General features: G+C 36.8%; 1 protein-coding gene across 1 annotated transcript; it reads left to right on the top strand.

Moving 5' to 3' along the window:
* Positions 1-5,522: 5,522 nt before the first annotated feature.
* On the top strand, positions 5,523-22,019 carry LOC141612209 (helicase and polymerase-containing protein TEBICHI). Its single transcript, XM_074430935.1, has 26 exons — positions 5,523-5,753; positions 5,954-6,327; positions 6,683-6,917; positions 7,877-8,596; positions 8,777-8,841; positions 9,274-9,379; positions 9,665-9,865; positions 9,957-10,157; positions 10,614-10,775; positions 10,882-11,121; positions 11,325-11,537; positions 12,123-12,473; positions 12,709-12,861; positions 12,959-13,180; positions 13,481-13,699; positions 13,834-13,951; positions 14,990-16,077; positions 16,654-16,851; positions 17,548-17,807; positions 18,732-18,921; positions 19,036-19,146; positions 20,011-20,363; positions 20,477-20,585; positions 21,068-21,205; positions 21,568-21,664; positions 21,745-22,019. Exons 1-26 carry the CDS (start codon positions 5,718-5,720, stop codon positions 21,822-21,824), a joined length of 6,240 nt encoding a protein of 2,079 aa, XP_074287036.1. The 5' UTR covers positions 5,523-5,717; the 3' UTR covers positions 21,825-22,019.
* Positions 22,020-24,999: the final 2,980 nt, after the last annotated feature.

Here is a 24,999-nt window from a genome sequence, read left to right as displayed (position 1 = left end):
ATATCTGATCAACTTATCTTTGGTTTTGAAAGCTCCATGAGCAAGAAGCCACCCCATGAATTGATGCTTTGGGACCACCCATTCATTCCATATCACCCCATCCCAGCTAACCTTAGGACGAGCCCCCATGAGCCATTGATAACAATTGGCAGTAGAGAAACCTACCCCCTGTATACCCCATGTCCCATTTGTGTAGGCAGCAGCCAGATCCTGCTTTACCCTACAAACTCTCCTCCACACCCACCTTGTGTTAGTACCAGTGAGCATCGCCACCACCCCGCCCTTTCGGATGGTTGTGTTTCACCCATTTGACCCATATAGTGTCTTTATCCTCAGAATCCAATTGACCAGCTTACCTATCAGAGCCTTATTCATCATTTCCAAGTTTTTAATCCCTAAACCACCCTCTGCTTTAGGCCTGCACACAGTGTCCCAAGCAATATTTTTTTTCATATTTTAATATGAGGATAAAAAATTAAAATGGAAAACTAATGAAAAAAATTGAGTAAAGTCATAAAATGTGTTATAATAAAAAATTATACCACAAAACTAACGATGTCAATTTGTAAATTTTCTTAAATAAATTTAAATATTTTTTTTGTCACAAAATTATTAATGTCAGTTCATAATTTTTGTATACAAATTACGTTTGTGGTGAGTTGTTTTTATACGAAATTAATATCAATTTATCGAGTTTACATATACGAATTTTTAAATTTATACCAGTTTTATTTTATTTTAATTAAAAGATTATAATTTAGTTCAAAAGCGATAATAATGGTTAAAAATTATATCTTAATTAAAGGATAATCATTTATTAAAAATATAGTCTTCTTTCCTTATCATATATTATATTAAAACTGTAACCAGTGACCCCTTCATTTGCCACGTGTCATTCCCTCTCCAATTGCCATGTGTCATTCCCACAAAATATATTATATTTTCATTTTCATATTTTTTTAAACGTAAATTAAATATCAATTATTGATTCTTTCCCATAATACGTAGAAATTTAAAAAAGAATTAACATGATTATACCGTGATTATAAGAGGAAGTTATAATAACAACATTAAATGAGGAAAATTCTCTGTGATTGGTCTTCAACATATTCCCATAATAACTAAGATATAATATTGCCATAAAACGAGATTGTGTTATCATTATAGGAGAAGTTAGCATTATTATAGGAGGAACTTATCATCAGCACATTATCATATAATCAATAATATATCACGTATCACTTTTTAAAACTTAAATCCCATGGCAAAAGTATCACGTCTAATTATTCAATAGCATTATCCTTTTATATTTCATAAAAAAATTGAGATTTAATATTCTACTCCGTATTAAATATTTTATTCGTTCAAATGAGAATTATAGAAACTTCTGAATTTTAGCACTAGATAATATTCACACCAGTATATCATCATTCACAAAAAGTATAATTCACACCAGAGGTTTCACCTTCACTATTAGTATATTCTACCATATCTCGGTATGTCTTCATCGCCAAGATCGAAGACACTAATGTCGACGCTCGATATATATATTAATGTTTGGAGAAAAGTAGTCCGCAAGTGTGAATCTCCTGGTCTCTTTATTCTTTAAGCAGAAATATGCAGTCATTAACAAAAAAATACAATTCAAGTAGAATACAAGTTTTACGTTTATTAATAGACGAAGAGGTAATTTACTATATACTATGCTATATATTACCGAGTAGAATACAAGTTTTTTGTATATTATGTCATTAAAAAAGTAACTACAAAATGCTACATTGCTATTCAGTGGCTTCTTATAAAGGTATTCATTTATCAACTAAAGATTACGGAGTAGTATATTATATATGTCATGGGTACGCTTGAATGAATATCATCATTTTTGTAATAGTAGTGAATTTTCTAGACAGTCGTATATTATATAGTAAGCCAATTAAGAGACGGTCTCACAATAAAATTATTGTGCTACCATATACAATTCAAAGTAAATATTGTATGAAAATTAATATAACAGGTACAATCACAATAAGAGACGGTCTCACAATAAAATTACGTGGTTGCTCATTCATGTACGAATTTTACTCTTTCATGTACTTTTTGCCATAATATTGACTTACCTTATCCTTCTTCTAAAAACCAAACAGCAAATTCCTCTTCCTCTCAAAATTAATTAAATCTTCATAAAATTATTAAATTATGAATCTAAATTCTCCAATTGATCAAATAATTGTTCTAACTTCAATAATTAACCATTAATTTTCGTTGTTTCAAGTTAAATAGAAGTTAATTGAATTAGGATTTGGGAAAATTAGGGTTCACTAGTTGCGTTAATCATTATGTACCAATCATCAAAGACTAAAGTAATAATTGAATCAACTAATAAGACAACTCATCATACATTACTTAGATGCTCGTCCAATATAGTAGATTAGCAGGTATAATTTGTGCGGTATTGTGCGCCATACTTGTACGGGTGGCGGGTGGTTTATGGGGGTTCTGGAATTGCAGTGGAGTGGGACGGTGATGGGTGGCGGGTGGTTGCACGATCGACGGTCGACGTGAGGCAACAGTGGTTGAACGACTGATAATGGTAGGGCTAGTGCTTACGTTGTGTGCGGTACTGGTTGAGGGAATCAGCCAGCGGTGGCAGATGGGTAGAGAGAGTGTAAATGAGACTGAGAGGTGAAAATGAGAAGGGCAAAAGAGTCAAAGTTGTACTTGAAAGAGTAATTTGCGTCCATGAATGAGCACCACCCTAAAATTATTGTGCTACCTAATCTGATGTCATTATATATTCACTTTCCAAAATTAAAAAACATGCACTTTAAAAAATTTGAATCAATTGTTCAAAAAAAATTATTTGAATCAATTAAATGACATACAAGCCTATAAATATCTCTAATATAATTTCCATTTTTGTTCTCCCTGCATCAACGACGTATTCTCATAGAGATTTTGGAACTATTATAAATATCATAATTTCTAATCTTAAAAAATTATAGAGAAAATTAATTCCAACTTTTAATAAATGTACCCTAAATTATCGGTAAAATTGATTCTCTTTATAAGTTTATTACGTTTTATATGTCAAACTTTACATTTCTCATCGTTAATACAATAGAAATCTGTATTTATAATAATCCGTATATATGATCAAAATTTATAAAACGAAATTTTACATAACCTAACTTAATCAAGCATTTCCCTTATCTAATCAAAAGCAAAGATAGCTATACCAACGCACACTATTTGACATCAGTTGAAGACTCTTCTCTTTTTAGTGATTTTGAATGATCTTTTAGAGTTATTTTGCTGTATACAAGACATGAAATTTGACTAATTAATTCTTAAAAATAAAAAGAAAAACAAATTAATTGGGAAGGATATTTGTCAGTTGGGATATTAGAATAATTTTAGAATATCTTTTAAAGAATATAACATTTTGATTGATTGACTTAAATTTGACTAATTAAGTATTAAATTCAACTAATTAAGGTTAGAATCCTCCGGTCAGTTTAAAAAATAAAAGATCTCGCTTAAATTACGGGATTTAAAACTGATTGCCATAATTACATAATTTCACATTATTTCCTAAAACATTCCGTATAATGACTAATATATCAATTAAGTTTTAAATTCGACTAATTAATTAAGGTTAGAATCCTCTGGTGAGTTTAAAAAAAAAGATCTCACTTAAATTACGGGATTTTAAACTGATTGCCATAATTATATAAATCGCATTATTTCCTAAAAGATTCCGACTAATATTTGCAGAATATGCTATTTTAAATGTGTGATTTATTAAATCTTTGAATTTTCACCATAAATAATATACTCTTTGCGTTATTTTAGGAGGAAATTAAATTACAAGATGATTAGGCCATTTAATAATGTGATAATTGAAATTATAGAAACTTAAGATCAGATTAATAATCTTCAATTCTTGGACTATACAACCAGTTGTATGGTGTAGAAGCTGAGATTTGTAATAAAGTATCCGGACTTTATGTTAAAGAATATGAGCTTAATTAGAAAGTATCTGAATTCTTCCATTACGCATTAAAAATATGAACTTTGAATTAGCTTAGAAAAAAATATATATAAACTCGGATTCTTATACCTTGGTTGTACAATGCTTATATATACAACTGGGTGTATAATCCTATTTGTGAATAATCTTACTTATAATAGAAGATAGATTTGAGGTACGTAAGTGGAAAATAGATTTGAGGTACGTAAATGGAAATAGATTTGTTTATTAGTGCCAAAATATAAATAATGAAAATAGATTTGAGGTACGTAAATGGAGAAAAAAAAACAAAAAGGTTTACGACTGGTAAAGGAAATACTAATTAGAAAAGGGTTATAAATTGACTAACAAAATAATTATTTAAAACCTAAGAATGAATATTTTTAGCAGATAAAGATCAGACTAAAGAGTTTAGGCTAATTACATTTAAGTTTGGTCAATTTAATTTAGATCGTTACTCTGTATATTTAAGCATATCATTATTTCACACCTAATATATGAACATTAACATTTTAATAACAGTTACGAAATTTGTTTAGAACATTTAATTTCATTGATCATATATCATAGTATATATTATATTAGAGCTGAAACCTATAGTTCATATGAGTGTAAAGTATCATAAGCATGAAAAATTGGCATATTTAAAATTGAAAATTATTATGAGAAGGGTTAGGGGCCGCGATGGGTGGGTAATGATGGGGGGGGGGGGGGGAGGGGGGAGTCACATAAGATTATTATGAGAAGGGCTAGGGGTCACACATGGGGTGGGGTCAGGATGGTGATTATGCTGGAGGTACGGGACATAAGAGATGAGGTGGAGGACGCAATATGAGGTAGGGTAGTTCGAGGACGTATGATATGAATTGCAAGGAAGGTGGTTAGTTGTAGTGGCCTCTTGAGATGGGGGTTAAGAGGGACGTCGTGGTCTAATGTGTTGGGTGTATGTGGTCATCACTGTGGTCGTGGTGGAGGTTCTGCTGGTGGATCTCGAGGTAGTCGGTTAGTGATGGGGTGATGGCGAAAGCTGCTTCCAGGCGATGGTGGGTGAGAGAGAAAACGAGAGAGAAGGTAGACAATTAGGAGGAGAATAAACAAGAGGGATAATATGATAAAAAATAAAAAGTACAAAAACGAGTAGAACTAAATATATGTTGCGTAAATAAACATGTTTACGAAATCAGCAATAATTTTATATCAATTTTTTAGATTTCACTTCTCATAATTTAAAAAGTCGAGAAAAAAAACCCAGAGTACTTCGAATAAAATTAAGCAACATAAAGTTATCAAAAGTGTATATGGGTAAGTCAAGTAAAATTTTCTAATATTTAGTTATTTACTAAACAAAAATAAATAAATAAGTCTTTAATTTTAATAATAATTCTTTCCGTTGTCACCCGTGCATTGCACGGATTCAAAAACTAGTTTAGCTAAATTCCTTTTGAAGGAAAAACTAATGAGAAATTTTATTCTACTTGTAGGGAGATTCCGATCCGAAGTCCACATTGGGTTTTATGAACTCAAAAGAAGACACCTTAGTGTTGGTAAAACACATGGCGGTCTTTTCCCCATTTTAAACTTTGAACATCTTCAATCACTTCTCCTCATCACTGTATCTCACTCCTTTTCCCGGCAATAATTTTCCCAATTAGGGTTCCGATTAAACCCTACATTCCCCGTCAATTCCATGGATTCCAGTCCTCCTCGCGCTCGCATTGATCAGGTTTTCCTCACCCTCTACTTTTTATTACTCAATTCTCCGTCATTTACATTATTAGGATTCAATTCAATTTGGGTTCTTCATAATTGACGCATACATTTCAATTTTGTTGCTTCAATTTATTTTCCAAGATTAGAGCTTTTTAATTGTAAGTAGTTGATGCCCAAATTTGTGAATTTTAATTAATTGGGTTGATTATACAGTTCTTCACATCGAAAAAGCGGCGGGCTTTATCGCCAAAGACCGTAAAAGAATCATCACCGAGTGCAAAAGGGTCGTTGGATAGCTTCTTAGTGACTTCACAGAATGATGGTTCATCAATTGGGCAAGGGGGAGTTCGAAGGAACTTGTCATTGGATATTGATGTGTCTGCTAATAATGAAGTTAATCAACCCATTTTGTCGAAGCAAGAGATTTCGCGGGATTTGGGTTCATCTGGTGTTGTTCCGGGAGTTAGGATTGAGGCCGAGAGTGATGGTGTTGGAGCTGATAGAATAGATGATTCAGACCCGCCTCTTGACCCACGTAAAGCGGAGATCAAACGGTTTGCCATGGATTTCACGTCCTTGTTTTGCAGGTAATTAAATCATCATACTTTGTATAGGGGTATCTTGTTTGCAATCAAAGTGATCGGTCACTATTATGAGATGGTGTTACATGTAAGATCAATCTTAATGCTTGTATATTGCTCACTTAACTATGGGGTTAATTGGTTGATGTTGTATGTAAACCCGTCTGATATAAGCTTTTGTGTTAAATCTAATGTTTGATGATTTATCCTTGTGGTTTTGATTTCTTAGCTTCTTTCCTGTGGAAATTTTTTGTTTTACGTTCTTGTTGTAGGCTTGTTTTAAAGTGCGGTCTTGATTTATGTGCAATGAGACTATACTGGGGTTTAATTTTCATATTCTTCTGCTGTGCTTTGTATGAAGTTCGCTACGTTCAGATTCCACAAAGGAGCAAAAACCAAATGAACACAAAAGGCAAGGGAGTCCCTCAGGGCTTGTTTCTGAAGAAATAAGAGCCACAAAAAGACACTGTACTGGCGATCAACAAAACTCACAGCCAGAACCTCAGACACCTAACTGTGATAAAAGGACATCTTTTATTGCTCCATGTAGCTCTGTCGCTGAGAAGACAGAGAAAATTGCCACCTCTTCTAAAGAAGTAAGCTTTACACGGATGTAATCTTTTTAGTGTTTGACGAATGTTTATCTAAAATCTAAAATAATGTTCAAAAATAGAAAATTAGTAAAATGACGCTGTATCAAAACTCACAAGTATTTACCAAAATAGGGTCCACGTAGGTTCGGGAATTCGAAAGCTGGATATGCAGTAAGGAACAGGCCAGTTAGGCTACTGTATTTCTAATGGACTTTTTTGTTTGTTTGTAAGATATACTCCTTTTCACAATATGTTACTTCAGAAAAACAAAAAAAAATTCACAAAATAAGTCATTCTCATTTCTCTATGCGCTTTATCGTAATTTTTCAAGGACTATTAAAAGATTTGGATCTCTCATTCTCTCCAATGACAACCCTCACAAACTATTGGCGAAGCTTTTTTTTTTTTTTAAATCATTTTAACTTTAATCAAATCATTTATTATAGGGTGTGCATTTTAAGTGCGCTTTTATTGATTGTTTTAAGCGTTCCTGTGTGTAAAATTTGTTTACTGAATATGGAGTGTGGCAATATCTGAATACGAGACCTTCACATCACAAACCAGCGTCTCTGCCAGTGAGCCAGAACGCATTTGATGATAACTTATGCATTAAAATGTACTTCTCTGTTCGGTTTGAATCCATACGTTTCATTAAAATACACCTCACATATATTAAGCAAACGTATGGCATGAAACCGAGCGGAGGAAGTATATGTCATAAAATTTCCAGTGGATTTTTAAAAACATGCCAGCCGAACCAGCTCGTTCATCCCCCATACCCATATTTCAAATTTCAGACCCCTACGCGGCCCCTGTTTTGCTAAATATTTTTATACGACGCCATTTTGCAATTTGTTTTTAATCTTTTAACATTGTTTTAGAAAAAAAAGATTCAGTGTTAACTATTTGGTTATTATTCTTTTTGTTTTGTTATCTAACTTTGCAATTATTTTTTTGAGCAGCTAGGGAGCTTAAGAAAATGCAGTATCATAGCTAACTCAAATGCATTGGCAGTTGACTGTTGTACGCCTGCTCCATTGCGTAGAAACTCTATTCCTCGTGAAACTCCCATTTCGACTCGTGGAAATTCAATATTTTCGCCAGGAGAAGAGTTCTGGAATGAGGCCATTCAAGTTGCTGATGGGTTGTTTGCTCAAAAGGATAAGAATGACGTTCAGGCTGACGAAGTTGCAGGCATTGGCACGATACCAGATGGAGGAAGCTCCCACAATTTTAGTAAAGGAAGCTCAAAGGAGGATGTTAAGGCATTGAATCATTCATCACAAGATAAAGAAGCATCTCCATTTCCCGTAAAACATTTTGACTTTTCATGTGAAGCAAAAAACTTGGAGGCACGTTGTTTTTCAGTCAACATTGATGACTGTAAAACTGGTAGTGAGAACTCAAAATGTATTTTTGCGGATGAAAGGGTGGTTACTAGGAGTGCTGTTCTGCCTGCTGTTGAAGTTTCAGTACATACAACAACGGACCATACGAAGTTAATTTCTAACTCACTGGATAGGGTTTACTCAAACTCTGTACCTTCTAGTAGCCCTCATGGAGCCGGTACTCCGTCAAGTTCTATGCCTTTAGAAGATCGGTTAGACCTCAGCAATTGGCTTCCCCCTTCTATTTGCAACATTTATAAACGCAGAGGAATTGCAAAACTGTACCCTTGGCAGGTATAAGTTGCTTATGTTTCCTTTGCTTTGATTGTGATCTTATGGAAAGCTTCCATTCAGACCTTAAATTTGTTTCTTGGCCTGTATGCTTTTGTAACATTTTGTATACTAATTTTTTTTTGTAAATTTCATTCGCACAACTTTAAGTACGCCTTCTCATCCATCTGCTGCATGCTTTAGGTTGATTGTCTCCAAGTTGATGGGGTTTTGCAGAAGAGAAATCTTGTATATTGTGCTTCTACAAGGTACATACCATAAAATGCACACTGCAATGTAGTTTAGCTGGTGAGTGGTATATATCAAAGAAAACATGGAAAAATATATGACCCCTGTTGCAAGGTTTCCAAGCTATATTAGGGTTCAACTCTGTGAATATGATTCTGCGCAGTTTGTCACCCTGCTGGCCTGCTCAGAAAGTTTGTCGGCTTTGTCCTTGCTCCTCTTACAATGAGTTCACCTTTTGGAACTTGCTCTCACATAGGTGACAAAGCCACATATAGTTAATCCTAGATGGTTTCTTGCCTTGTTAAGAATTTATGATTTTTTTGGTTTTCCTAACATTCGCTTTGGCCGCTACCTGACCTTTACCTAATGCAACCATGTTTTTAATTTTCGTAATTATTAGCATCAATTAACTCATGTGCACATTTGTAGTTATCTTTTTACTCCTGCAACAGTGCTGGCAAGAGTTTTGTTGCTGAAATCCTGATGTTGCGCCGCGTCATAGAGTCTGGGAAAATGGCTCTTCTTGTACTGCCTTATGTTTCAATTTGTGTTGAAAAGGTCATTCTCAGCTCCTTTATCTAGCTTTCTGTCTACTGTGCATCACCGAATGTGTTTTCCTCACAGTTGCATGGTTCGGCATTCGATCATCCTATCTTTGAACTGATAATCCCGTACTGGAATGGAGTTAATTTGTGAACTAGGTTGCCAAAGTTCTTTATAATTGAAACTATTCCATGTAGGTAGCTTTCTACAAACTCGAACTGATTCATCAAACCAAATTGATCACTGAACTATGCAACATTGGTTTGCCCTGTGTCTTTTGAATAATGATTTTTTTCCCAGGCAGAACATTTGGATGGCCTTTTAGAACCTCTTGGAAAGCATGTTCGTAGCTATTACGGAAACCAAGGTGGTGGAACACTCCCAAAAGATACATCTGTAGCTGTCTGTACGATAGAGAAGGCCAACTCCCTGGTGAACAGATTGCTGGAGGAAGATAGATTGTCTGAAGTTGGAATAATTGTTATTGATGAGCTGCACATGGTTGACAATCTGATTGCCTTTAAATTTTAATTTACATATGGCATGTTTATCTTCTCTATCCTTAACCCTGAAGAGTGTTTCTTTCTGTTAGGTTGCTGATCCCAATAGAGGTTATCTCTTAGAGCTTCTATTGACAAAGCTTCGTTACGCAGCTGGCGAAGGTAATGGTGATACATCCAGTGGTGATAGTTCATCTACAAGTAGTGGCAAGTCCGATGTAGCTCGTGGTCTGCAGATCGTTGGGATGAGTGCTACAATGCCAAATGTGGCAGCAGTAGCTGATTGGCTCCATGTAAGTCATATGCATTACTTACTAGTTACTAGTAGTGGTTGCTGCTATTGATATTGGCCACAGAAACTGTGGCTGTTATAGGGGCAATATAATATAATACAATAAAGTTTCTCTTCTGCAGTAACAGATGCCATGTGGTGATATTGATACCCTTCTCCCACCAGAAAAAAACATTTTTTTCAATTTTTTTGTTCAATCCCCAGAAATCTCCTATTTTTGAGGTTGTATTAAAGGTTAACACCATACACATGGCGTGACAGAAGCAATGAAAAGGTTATGCTAGTATGCTACCTGAATATTGTTGCAATTTGTAACACGCGCTTTTCAGAAGCAGGCATCGCTGTAGTTGTCATAATTAATTTCAATGTTCATAACTCCAATTGGTGTTTTGGCTGGATATTGTTAGTGTCTTTCTTCCATCTAATTGTTTGCCGTTGCATTCTCACATTTTTGTAGGCAGCATTATACCAGACCGAGTTTCGACCTGTTCCTTTGGAGGAGTATGTTAAAGTGGGTAATAGTATATATGACAAAAAGATGGAAGTAATTAGAACAATTCCTAAATCGGCAGATCTTGGTGGCAAAGATCCAGATCACGTCGTGCAGTTATGCAATGAGGTATGTACGCCTAACATCTGGTCAAGCTTATTTGTACATATTATTTATGTATAAGAAACTGTAACGTGTGTTTTTTCTTTCTTTTCTTTCCTTTTTCCTTCTGTAGATTGTTCAAGACGGTCATTCTGTACTTATTTTTTGTTCAAGTCGGAAAGGATGTGAATCTACTGCTAGGCATATATCAATGTATCTCAAGAAGTTTTCAGCAAAAATCCAGGATGAACAAAGTGAATTTACTGATGTTTCCTCAGCCATTGATGCCTTGCGTAGATGTCCCGCTGGCTTAGATCCTGTGCTTGAGCAAACCCTTCCTTCTGGTGTTGCCTATCATCATGCTGGCCTCACGGTACACAGTACAGCTTAGAATAATTGTTGTAGTTCAATTGTGGCCTACTTATTTTGGATTCACCTGTTTATGAGTATTTCCATTTGTTTTTCTATGTTGGTACTCAGTAGAAACTGCAGAACATTAACTGGTTGAATTTTTGCATGCTGCTAAAACCCAACCCTTTTCCTTTGTGCTAAGTAACCATGTATTTCTCTGTACAGGTGGAAGAGAGGGAGATAATTGAAACTTGCTATCGTAAAGGGTTAGTTCGTATATTAACTGCTACGTCTACTTTGGCTGCTGGTGTTAATTTGCCTGCTAGAAGAGTAATTTTTCGACAACCCAAGATTGGTCGCGATTTTCTTGATGGTACTAGGTACAGACAAATGGCTGGTAGGGCTGGTCGTACTGGAATCGACGAAAAAGGAGAAAGTGTATGTTATATGCTCTCTCTCTCTCTCTCTAGAGCTCACTAATTTGGTAATTATAGTGATCTTGGTTTAAAAAAGCATGCCTCGACCGTGATTAAGTTCAAGGCTCAGTGAGGCAGTAGCCAAAACCCCTTGGGGCCTTCCATGCGCCTTACGCATAGCAAGTAATGTGCACAACAATGTTTTTTTCCTACTTTTTCTATCTTGCCCTATAGCACATGTTAGCCTTTTTTAAATCTCAAAAAAGGTATCATCGCATGGTTATTATTTTGAAAATACGAATTTGTTTTCAAAAACTATGTGCCTTCTTCTTCACATCTTGTTCCTCATCGGCTTGGTGTGCCTCTCTCCTTAAACTATTATGGTGATTTGTTAGTCATTTCAATGTCATTTAAAAACTGCATGTTTTGAATTATTATAGTATAGAGGGACTTTTATTATAATAGCCCTCTGGTGACGTATTATGACTATTATCTAAGAAGTTGGAACTTCATAGGTATGGCTATCCTGTTGACAGTTATGTAAATGCTCTACCCTGTAGTTTATGACTGATTTCATCTGTCTTATGAATCATTGGACTTTGGGCAGGTGCTTATATGTAAACCTGAAGAGGTCAAAAGAATAAAGGCTCTCCTGAACGACTGTTGCCCACCATTGCAATCTTGTCTTTCGGAAGACAAAAATGGAATGACTCATGCAATCTTGGAAGTTGTGGCTAGTGGTATTGTTCAAACTGCTAATGATATTCATCGTTATGTGAGGTGCACACTCCTCAATTCTACAAAGCCGTTTGAAGATGTGGTAAAATCAGCACAAGATTCTCTTAAATGGTTATGCCATAGAAAATTTCTGGAGTGGAATGACGATACCAAGTTGTACAGTACCACTCCTTTGGGACGAGCATCTTTTGGAAGTTCTCTTTCTCCGGAAGAATCACTTGTATGTATTTTATCTACTTTTTATGCTTATAACATTTTAATGATTTTATTACCTTTAGGGATCATTTAGTGATTTATGTTGAGGATAAACTCAAGAAGGATGCTCTATAATTTGACGTAGGAGTTCGGGCAATCATTAGTCTTCATTGCTTTATTATTGGCTTTATTATGTTCCTTTTGACGTGCACTCTCCTTTGTTTAATTTTTAGGATTTCCTCTCTCTCTCTCTCTTGCAGATTGTTTTGGATGATCTTTCACGTGCAAGGGAAGGATTTGTGCTAGCATCTGATTTGCATTTAGTTTATTTAGCAACACCCATTAATGTTGAAGTTGAGCCAGATTGGGAACTATTTTATGAAAGATTTATGGAGTTGCCCTCCATAGATCAGGTACTGTTACATTTCTTTTAGGTGTTATTTCCATTTGAATTCCATTTTAAAAAGTACTATGCGTACATGTTATGTTGTTAACCTTTTTGTTATGCAGTCAGTGGGTAACCGTGTTGGAGTTGTTGAACCTTTTTTGATGCGAATGGCTCATGGTGCACCAGTACGTGCTGCAAATCGGTTGAGGAATGATTTGAAAGGCCTGCATAGCCGAATAGATAGCCAACTTGGGGTTTCAAGAAGCAGCACTCTTTCTGATGACCAGTCTCTCCGTGTGTGCCGGCGATTTTATGTTGCCCTTATTTTGTCGCGTTTAGTGCAGGTATTGTATTTTTGCATGCAGTTTTCTTCACAATCTCATCAGCTGTTGCATTACTTGCAAATAATGTTACTGTTCACATGCTTTCATTGGACTTGGTGCGTACACTTAGGGAAAAAAGGAAGGTATTCTTCTTTGTGATGAAAGTTGTCTAAGGGTAGTATACCAATTTTCTTCCCCATGGATATTTCCACTCTCTTCCTTTTTTAGTACCCTTGGTTGGCAGACTTATCGTAACGTTCTTTTTAATTAGAACAAACATAGTTCACTTATTAAATGTGTGTTTTCTATTGTTGATCACAGGAACTGCCAGTCGGTCAAGTGTGTGAAGCTTTTAAAGTCGCTCGGGGATTGGTTCAAGCTTTACAAGAGAATGCTGGAAGATTTGCATCTATGGTTTCTGTATTTTGTGAGAGACTTGGTTGGCATGATCTAGAAGGGTTGGTTGCCAAATTCCAAAATCGTGTTTCTTTTGGAGTGCGAGCAGAGATAGTTGAGCTTACTACTATTCCTTATGTCAAGGTGTGTATTTTGACATGGCTCTGTGTTCTGGTCTGTGTTTTCAACAGGCTTTTTGCTATGTCTCTATCATAACTAAGATAGATCTGCTGTCTTTTCTCCTTATAACATTACTTAAAAAAAGTTGCGGTTTTCAGGGTTCTCGGGCAAGAGCATTATATAAGTCTGGATTGCGTACCCCTCTGGCGATTGCCGAAGCGTCTGTTAATGAAATAGTGAAGGCTCTGTTCGAGTCTTCATCATGGACTACTCAAGGTAAAAGTTCTATTTAGTTTTGTTTAGGTTGACGACTGATTCTGACTAGTTTGAAGGTTACTTGCTCACTGTTTGGAGTTGGAACCGATCCAGTATAATTTGGATGTTTTAGTTCTTAGGTCGGTCTGTTTCTTTAGATTTCTTTTTCACTTACTCATTTTGCATTTTTCTTCATTCCTATTGTGTTTTCGTTCTTCTTATGTTTATACTATTATATACCGTGGATTCTTTTCTCCTGTTTCTCTTTCTCTTTGTCTTATCAACTTTGATATTACCTCCATCCAAGTTAATTGTCCTCATTTGACTTTGGTGGATACGTAATATTAACTTTGATCATTATTTAATGCAAATATAGAGCTACAACAATAATTTGTCATGTTTGATTTATCAAAACAATTTAATTCAAAATATCATTAAAGTTGTAGATATTTTATGGTACATGGGTCAAAGGTTGTATCGTTTATTCGTTTGACCATCAAAGTTAAAAAAGAATAATATAAACGGGGTAAAGAAAGTATTGTCTACTCTTGTTTTCCCTTTCGTTTTTTTGTCATTCCGCTTTTCTGTTTCTCGTTCTAGCTTTTGTTTGTATTACTTCCTTTTATAATGCTTCCTTATGACAGTTCTTGTTAATCGTTCTCACATGATTTTGGAACTAGAGCGCTGTTTTTATATTGGCACAAACAAATGAAGGTTTGCTGAAAGTCCATTTGAAAGCCTACCTGGCTACTTACTCGTTGCATTATTGCATATACAGTGATATCAGTTTTAGGCACTTGAATCTTTTCTGAAGGTGTTGTGTTTCAATTTCCATTCCTTAGTTTTATTGTATGTATAGACAAGAGGACCTAGTCTTCCGTTTGCAAACCTCGGCCATATCCTAAGCTGATTGAAATTCGCATGCTTCAATAGGTTATCATTAATGAAAATTTTAATTTTTAATTTAATGAACTATTTTTTAAATCCTTTTTTTTTATATAGTCCTGTTATCTGCTTAATTAAATCACCGGATCTGAAAAATTGATAATGATTCTGAAGATCTAGCACAAAGGCGTGTTCAGTTGGGAATAGCAAAGAAGATTAAGAATGGTGCAAGAAAGATAGTCCTTGATAAAGCCGAAGAGGCAAGAGCTGCAGCATTCTCGGCTTTTCAATCTCTTGGAATGAATGTCCCTGACCTCTCTCTTCCCTTTTTATCTCCAACCACCAGTGGTTCCGTTAGGGAGAAAGAGTCGCCTCCCTCACTAAGAGAAAATGATGTCAGAATTTCTACTCATGTAAGCCCGGCAAAACTTATATCTGCCGAGTTACCCAAAAAACAGGATGATGCTCGACTGCTAGATGCTTATGCTGAGAGACCTGATAAAAATGCAGCTAGTAGCTTGGGAACACTTAGTAAGAGGCAAGCAGAAAAAGGTTTAGATATGGGTATGGGATCCTCAACTATGGGAAAGGGAGAAAATGTGTTGCCTGGTGTTGAGATTACAAATAAGGAAGAACAGAGATGGGAGGGAAAAAATGCCTCTTTTGCCAATATACCAAATTTGAATGAGAAGGGTCCCATTAATATAGCGTGTGCTACTGATTTGGATGCTTTCATGAGTCTTTGGGAATCTGTCAGAGAGTTCTATTTTGATCTTCACTTTAACAAACATTCTGAAGGGAATTCTAATGTTGCATATGAAGTACATGGCATTGCCATTTGTTGGGAGAATTCACCAGTTTATTATGTAAATCTTGCGAAGATTTTGTTATTATCTGAGAAGAACAGCAATATTGACTCATGCGAAAATGAATCTCCTGGAAAAACAAACTCAGTTGGTGCAAATATCATGTTATCAACAGTGAACTCCCGATGGAATAGGGTTGGTAAAATATTGGGCAGTGGCGATGTTCGAAAATTCAGTTGGAATTTGAAAGTTCAAGTTCAGGTGTTGAGAAATGCTGTTCTTCCCATACATAGAGTAAGTTTAAGTCAGAGGTTAAAGAATGCTGGCATTGAACTTGTTGACGGCACATTGTACAAGTTGCCTGTTCTTATTGTGCAAGAAGGCATTGACATGTGCATTGTGTCATGGATTCTTTGGCCTGATGATGAGAGAAGCTCTATTCCAAGTTTGGAGAAGGTAATTGCTCTTGCAATTCACTATTGAAACAGTTATTTGGCGTTTGATGCTGTACTGAGTGTACTCTTTCTATATTACACCCTTCTTTTGTTCATTAAACTTGGTAATTTCTATATCGAATCTTGAAATTCTGATTTTTTAACGTATCTTGCTCCAACTCATTACCATACGCCAATACCTCATCTACCCATGTTTGACACTGTTTACTCGAAAACCAGTACCACATTTGGATACTTCATTCGAAGCGAAAATTCTGAAATATCTTTTGTGAAACAGCTGAGGCTGACATTTAGATAGGCACCCATGTTTGAGACCTCTCAGGAATATGATAATCATTGTCGTCTAGATTTGTCAAAACACACAAGTTTTGCAAGTACTCATTAACTTGGTGCCCACTTAACTCTAAATCATCTTTGCCAACAGCATAATGATATATAAACTTTCTGTCTTTATGCTATCAGCAACACTGTTGCACCTGAAAGGCTGAAAGGTCTACACTCACAATCTCAATTACTCTATGGTGAATGCATTATCCATAACAGTCTGCTTTTCTAATCTGTATCCTCTACTAAACAGGAAGTTAAAAAGCGTGTGTCAAGTGAGGCTGCAGCATCTGCCAATCAAAGTGGAAGGTGGAAAAATCAAATGCGGAGAGCTGCTCACAATGGTTGCTGCCGCCGTGTTGCACAAACGCGAGCCTTACATGGTGTTCTTTGGAAGTTACTTATTTCCGAGGAACTAGTTGAAGCACTTTTGAGCATTGAACTTCCTTTGGTATGTTTTATATGAAAGTTAAATCCTTGTGATTGTGTTGTAGCATGCACTAAATAGATCCTGATATTCTCCGCCATCGTTTTTTTTTTGCTGGATATTATTATGTACTCTCTTTATGTAATGTGCATATTGAAAATGAACATTGTCTCGTACAGCTGAATCCGTCTCAAGTTCTGTAATATTATATGAATTTGTTTTATTCAACTTGTTTTCATTTCCAATGGTGCATCTTTTTATTGTGAAGTAGCCGTCATTCAATGCAATTCTCGACGCCATTTTATCATGGCTCGTCCGGAAACACTCTTTATGTTTTCAACATAGATGTTCCCTCCGGCCCTCCCCCACCCTGACATCAGCGGGAACCCTAGTCACTAGGTTAACATTGCTGTTGTATGCTCTGTCCATCTTGTAATGCACTTTGAGAATGCTTTGAAAGATACATTCAAATCTGTTTATCTTATTGTTTCATATAAATTGCGTTTCTTTTCTGTCATACTATGTTCTATTGTTCTCCATAGTTTCTTCTCATTTGTAAGTAGTATAAAGTCATAAGTGCTGTGTGCTCCCTGAAGGCCTCTCTTGCTGATATATTTAATAGTTGGAAGATGCAGTGTTATCGTTATGACTCTGGCCATTGGTACAGTTCAAATTGTCTATCTGCTTTAAATCAGTTTCTCATCCTTTTCTTTTCTGCAGGTCCACGTCCTAGCAGACATGGAGGTTAGGGGAATAGGTGTTGATATGGAAGGTTGTCTTAAGGCACGACATTTGTTAAGCAAAAAGCTGAAGATTCTGGAAAAGGAAGCTTTTAAGTTGGCTGGCATGACATTTTCAATGCACATGCCAGCAGATATTGCAAATGTGCTCTTTGAGCACTTGAAGCTCCCAGTTCCTGAAGGACACGACAAAGGGAAGCAGCACATTAGTACCGACAAGCATTGTTTGGAGTTGTTAAGGTATCTTATAGGATCTGTGGGCTATCTATGAAAGTTGTCTTGTTCCATAATGAATGTGGTCACCCCTCAACTTAAATTTTTAGATACAATACTTCACTTATTGGCATGTCTCATTCTATGTTACTTCGACTCAGCTTCAAGTATCGGACACGATAGGGTGTTGGGTTATTATCCGTGACGTTTCCAACTTTTTGGTCTAAAATGAAGTTTCGAAGTGTCGTGTCGGAAACTCCCAAGTGTCGGACACGCGACACGCAATCAAAGAGAATTGACAAAGTAATGTAGGTTTCATTCGTACTGTTATAAGAGTTTTACCAGGTAACTTTTACCCAAAAAGTTGGTGGTTGTAGTGCTAACTGCTAAGTAGTAGTCTTCTCATATCAGAGTGATTACTCTACTGCCTGGCAAAAATATTTGGTGTAGTTAGTGACTTATCTTTTTCTTAGATATTGAAGTAATTATGTCACAAGAAGTTGAAATGCTTTGTAGGTTCAGTTATTGAACTGAGTTGTACCTCAAGCAGGTCCATTGTTACTGAGCTTTGATTTCCTATTACTTTGAGGGTTTGTACACCCGACAATGGAGCCGGAGCATTAATTTCAAAGAAAAAGCAGGATTCTGTAATGTTAACCCAATGCCTAAAGGCTTGTGGCTATGACTAAGGAGCTCGAATGTACGGAACCTTTTCCCCATGAATATATGAAGATGCTGTTTTCAAATGATCCATAATGAGAGTCAAATTGAGAATTGTGTCCACTAAGTGTTACTTTGCAGTGTAGGATACTCATAAAGATTGTGAGTGATATTGCGTCATTCCATCATACTCCAATGTCAAAGAATAGTGGATGTCTGACTCCACTGATCTTAGAATGTCAGAGAAAAACCAGTTTATGCCTTTTAACAACCTTATGTTGCAATCTACAGGCTTGAACATCCTATAGTTCCAATAATTAAAGAGCACCGGACTTTAGCGAAGCTACTGAATTGTACGTTAGGTTCAATATGCTCTTTGGCCAAAATATCTATGAAAACCCAGAAGTATACAGTGCATGGGCATTGGTTGCAGACATCGACATCAACAGGGAGGCTTTCCATGGAGGAACCAAATCTACAGGTTTTCCATCATTTTTCTTGCTGATATAGTAGTTTCCTTCGTGTTTTTTTTTTTTTTTTTTTTTTGCCAAAGAAGAGGTCAAATTTTGAAACTTGGTGTATGGAAATTTTGCAGTGTGTGGAACATATGATTGAGTTCAAGATGTATCAAAACAATGACGCTCTGTGTGATTTGGATACCAGTCATTATAAGATCAATGCTCGTGACTTCTTCATTCCTACAGAGGTGAAGAGCACTCTTTGATTCATTTCCCTCTGCCTCTCTTTCTTACTTCAGTTGATGTGTGTGTAATTAATGCCTGTCCTAGGTAAATGGGCCATATAGATTGGGGTAGGGTCATATCAGGTTCAAGTATGTTTTAGGTGTGTTATTATCGGGCCATTTCGGACCGGGTGGCTATGATTCAAGTCATTTGCTTCTTTTTAAGTCGTGTTTTTCATGGTTTAGTTTTGTTGTTGTTATAACAGAAACAAGAAAGAACAAATAAAGAACAATAAAAGACAAAATGCACAAATTTACGTGGTTCATTAACGGTGTGTTAGTTACGTGCACAGGGCAGAAGGGAGAGAGTTTTATTGATATGTGAGGAGTTTTCAGATTACAGATTCAGACAGTATGATAAGCATGACTACTACTAGGTAGAGGCTTAGAGAGGTTATATAATACTCTCTAAGACCTAATACAGAATAACCTAATCAGGCCCAAGACAGACCTAGCCCAATAACAGATACGGATACCGTTTTAAGTTTCGGGAGCGAGGCCCCCGCATAGTCGTTCGAAGCGGTGACTAACAGAATCAAGGCACAAACCTAACAGTTGTTTAATATGTTGATAAAAATAGATGTTATTTCAAATAAGTCATTTCAAGTCATTCCAGTGGGGTCATTGTTTTGGCCAAGTGGTCCTGATGGAGCAGGTCAGTTTTATCCCCCGTAAGTTTGTGCCTGGTACGGTCGAATTTGATTTTTCTTTTGAGTTCCTATCCATTCGTCAGGTTATTTTCTAGGGTTAATTCGGCCTTGGCGTTCCGCTAAAAAATTTCTGCTGGATTATGATACGGGGTAAAGTATAACTATATGTTTATTCCAGGAGAACTGGCTACTTTTAGCTGCGGATTATTCTCAAATAGAACTAAGGATGATGGCTCATTTCTCAAAGGATTCTTCTCTAATTGAACTACTCAGTAATCCACAAGGTGACGTCTTTACCATGATAGCATCTAGATGGACGGGGAAGTCAGAAAATGACGTGAGCTCCCAAGAGCGTGATCAAACCAAACGACTAGTATATGGGATTCTCTATGGTATGGGTCCTAATACTCTTGCTGAGCAGTTGAACTGTAGTGCCGATGAAGCTAAGGCAAAAATTCTCAGTTTCAAAACTTCGTTCCCTGGTGTTGCGTCTTGGCTTCAAGAAGCTGTTGAATTTTGCCGTCAACGAGGGTAAAACCAACTTTTACACCATTTTTTCGTAAAATGATTGTCCACACTTTACAGCTATTAGAGATGCTTTGCCAACATGTCTGAAAATCTCTGTTCATGTTTTTGTGGCGCAGGTATGTGCAGACTCTAAAGGGTAGAAAGCGCTTCTTATCTAAAATCAAAATTGGGAATAGCAAGGAGAAAGCTAAAGCCCAGAGACAAGCAGTGAATTCTATTTGCCAGGTAACATTTTGTATATAAATCCGGCAAACAAGTTCAGGTTGGGTACTGGTCAGGATGTCTGGTCATTTCGAATAGTTTTTTTTTTTTTTCGAGTGTACTATTATTGTGCCATTTGAGTTACATCCGTACATGTTAGTTCGGATTGGGTCTATTTGGTCAGGTGGTTACTAGTCCGTTCATTGGCATGAGAGTTGGGACATTTCTAGTCGTCTTCTAAGGTGTATTTTCAACTTTCAAGTTAGTTATTTCAAGTACTTTAGTGTCATTTGGGTCGGCTCTTGTTGTAGGCCAGGTGGTTTTGGGTTTGATCGGGTCAATATGTTTCTTGTCATTTTTGCTTGTTTGTTCGATTCTAAATTGAGTATCGGGTCAAGTCATTTGGATCAAGTGCCAAACTAGTTGTACGCCTTTTAACTTTCTACTACAATTGTACTTCATGTAAACTTTTTTTTTTCTAATTTTAAGTTGTCTTACTGTTTTAGGGTTCCGCTGCTGATATAATCAAGATTGCGATGATCAACATGTACTCCGTCATTGCTGGAGTTGGGGCACATAATACCGCTGACTCACTGGCTTCAAAGTTTTCCAAGCTCAAGGGACGCTGCAATATTCTTTTACAGGTCTACCCTCATATTCTTTTTCATTTCCATCCGACAAGGCAACTATCGACTTCTTTTTTTAATTCCGGAAATATCTTGTCATCTAATTTCTCTCTCCATTATATATAATCCATCATTAGTTTTACTAGCTGAATCATGTCCCTTACTCAGCCATTTTCTTACATGTCCTACATTAAGACTTTTTTGTGGCACCTGGAGGTCTGTTTTACCCTCATCTATTATAATTTGCAGCCGTTTGACTAGTGGACAGTTAATATTGCTACTCCACCTGCATGTGTTTGCATAAAAAACCATTTGAAAACAAACGTAAATGGAGCAACTTATAAGATGTTGCTATCTATCTTGCCCTTTTAACCGTGCAGGTGCACGACGAGTTGGTTTTGGAAGTCGAACCTGGTGTTATAAAGGAGGCAGCATTATTGCTGAAGACGTGTATGGAGACTGCCTTTTCTCTTCTAGGTTAGTTTTCGACTTAAGTTGCATTTTTGAGCATTATCTGTTCCAGTTCCCATAATTAAAAAATATAAATGTTGTTTCAGTTCCTCTACAAGCGAAAGTCAAAGTTGGCAAGACCTGGGGTTCCCTGGAACTTTTCGACGTCCGCGACTCGAGTGGCTGAAGCTGATTATTCTGACAGATGCATCCGAATCACAAATTTGATGATAGATGTTTGTGTTGATGATCTCTTAACTGTGTATATTGTTTCATATCCCTAGAAGCAGAAATTATAGTATAAGATGGTCTCAAACCGTGAGACAGTCCACTTTTGTAAAAACGTTGTTCATTTATTGCTAATAAATGAGTTATTTTTTTTTTACGTAATGAGTGTAAGACGGTCTTACGCAATAACTACTGCCCTAAAAGTAAGGGTGAATCAATACGAGGATAGATTAGGAATCAAGTAGTTTAAATGTTTATTATGCTCATGATTTTTGCAAGTGTACAGACTATAGAGCTTTGTTGCATATCGGTAAAGTAAAGGTGAAGAAACCAAGACTAGAATGTAGTGCTACTTTGATTTTTGCAAGTGTACAGAGTACAAACTACTACAGATTATGCTCATGATTTTTTCAATGTAGACTACAATGCTCATGCTTTTTACTTGAGTTTGTTGAGTTTGATTCGCTTCTTTATGGCCAATTGATGATATTTCCCGTATTTGGAAAATAACACTCATCATATCACCAAACCACCATTTGTTGGCTATTACACCACATCACCACCACCATGGTGAATACCAACTACCATTCATTGGCACCAGGGTGGGTTTGTAGTGGGGTAGGCTTTTGGGTGGCGGGTGAAATATAGTAAGTGGATCACATATATTGTCCGGAGAGAGTTGGAGATTTTCGGCCGATTAGTCTATGCAATGTTATTATGAAAGTTGTTACAAAATGCATTGCGAATAGATTAAAAGGGATCATGGATGATCTAGTTGGTCCATTCCAAAGTGCTTTCGTCCCAAATAGAAGTATTGCGGATAATATTGTCATTGCCCAAGAAACTCCTCATGTTATCAATCATAGGAATTATGGTAAGGAGGGTTTGATGGCGGTTAAGGCTGATATGAGTAAAGCTTATGATAGACTTAACTGGAACTTCATTAGAGGGGTGCTCTCCAGTTTAAACTTGCCGGGCTCTATGGTTCACCTTATTATGAGTACTATTGAAACTGTTACTTATGATATTCTGATTAATGGTGCACCTATGGAAAAATTTGAACCTCGTTGTGGGATTAGGCAAGGTGATCCCTTATCTCCGTATATTTTCGCGCTTTGCACAGAAGTTCTTTCTCAAATGATTCTATACGCTCAGGATGACACCTTTATTAAGGGTATCAAAATTTGCAAGAATGGACCGGAGATATCCCATTTATTATTTGCGGATGATTCTCTCTTCTTTATTCGCGGTGATTATGGGGACTTGGACTTTCTTATGAACATTATCGATGAATATTGTGTTGCCTCGGGGCAAGGCATTAATAATGATAAGTCCTCTATTCTTTTCAAACCCGAATTGCTCATCGATGACGGTCAAGAAGTGCTTAGCTGAGTACAAATTTGTACCTAAGCATGACCTTGGCAACTATCTTGGCCTACCAACGAGTATTGGGTCTTCTAAAAGGGACCTATTTAAATTTCTTGTTGAAAAAACCAAGCGCAGGCTATCCTCTTGGAATAACATTCTTCTTTCTTCGGCTGGTAAATTGACCCTTATTCGTTCTGTTCTTTCTTCACTATCTCTTTTCTATCTATCGGTATTTCGCATACCGGTAAGTGTAACGTCAAAGCTTCAGTCTCTGATGGTGCATTTTTGGTGGAGTGGAACTAGAATTAATAAGTCTATTCATTGGTGTAGTAAAGACTTCCTTAGTAGGCCGGTGGGAGAAGGGGGTCTTGGTCTTCGCAATATTGGAAGTTTTAACCAAGCCCTTCTTGCCAAGTCTGCTTGGAGAATTTTAAGTGTTCCAGGAAGCCTTATTAGCAAAGTTATTGGTCCCAAGCTTGGTATGCAAAATGATCCTCTTTTTCAGAACCGATGGAAAGCTCCCCAAGCGTCGTCATGGGCTCTAAAAAGCTTAATCTGGGGCTCTGATCTTATTTACAATAATATTGCTTGGACGATTGGCTCGTCCTCTCGTCTTAATGTCTGGACGAGTAGATGGATCGAGGGCTACAGTCTTCGTGATCTCTGTGGGGATTTTATTGATGCTCCTTCTAATGCTACGTTCCTGGTTGGAGATCTTCATGATAATCATAGGAGATGGGATTTCTCCTCTTTTGGTTTCGACCCAGGTGAGGGAGTTATAAAGAAAATCCTCGCAACTTACATTCCCTGTCAACCTTCTGATGACTCATTCAACTGGAAATTGTCCAAACATGGCGATTTCTCTGTCAAGTCTGGATATTATGCTGCTGCTAAGGGCTTATCTATTGGTTCTAACTCGGCTACTGATCGCTCTAGAATGTCTGCAACTATTGTTGCTTTTTGCAAATCAAAGCTATGGAAATTGTCTATTTCTATGAAACTAAGGGTGTTTTTATGGAAATTTATGGCTAATGCCCTTCCCGTAGGCTCTGAATTTCTTAAACGAAATATGCATTGGCGCTCTACGTGTTCCCTTTGTGAAGGCTCTTCCCCCTGTGTGGAATCTATCTCTCATCTCTTCGGAGATTGTAGCTTTGCAAAGGCTGTCTGGTTTGGCTGCCCTTTAGGTCTAAGACTCACTATTGGGGTGGATATTGATGTTAGGGATTGGGTCATAAACTGGGTTACTTACTTTCTAAAAGGGCCTGATCCTAACTCCCTCCTTTTTCCCTTTCTTGCTACCCTCTGGAGAATTTGGTGTTGCAGGAATGAGATGCTCTTCCAGAATCGCTGCCCTTAGCCTATGAGTGTTCTCACTACTATTCTGGCTGATATTCAGTGTATGAATGAGGTTGTGTGTAGCAAGGGCGCTTGCCTTCTTCAAGCACCTCTCGTGGATTTCTCTCCTGAATTTGCTTTAGCAAAGAGGATTAGAAATTCCTTTCCTTTTTGGATTGTAGGTGGGCCTGCTTGTGGGAATGTTTGCACTGTCAAGTGTGATGCTGCTTGGAGAGAGGATAGAAGTTCTGGCATGGGGTGGTGCTTGTTGGATGGTAATGGAACATTAAGGACTACTGCTCATGCTCGCACGTTTGCTTCATCTGCCCTGCATGCCGAAGGACATGCTGCTATCATGGCGCTAAAATGGGCCTTGGACGAAGGTTATCTCCATATTAGACTTGTTACAGATTGTCTTATTTTAGTTA

The sequence above is a fragment of the Silene latifolia genome, chromosome 11, assembly GCF_048544455.1.
Source record: "Silene latifolia isolate original U9 population chromosome 11, ASM4854445v1, whole genome shotgun sequence".
NCBI lineage: Eukaryota > Viridiplantae > Streptophyta > Magnoliopsida > Caryophyllales > Caryophyllaceae > Silene > Silene latifolia.
The sequence above is the reverse complement of the archived record's forward strand: the minus strand, read 5'-3'. Positions and strand labels throughout refer to the sequence as shown.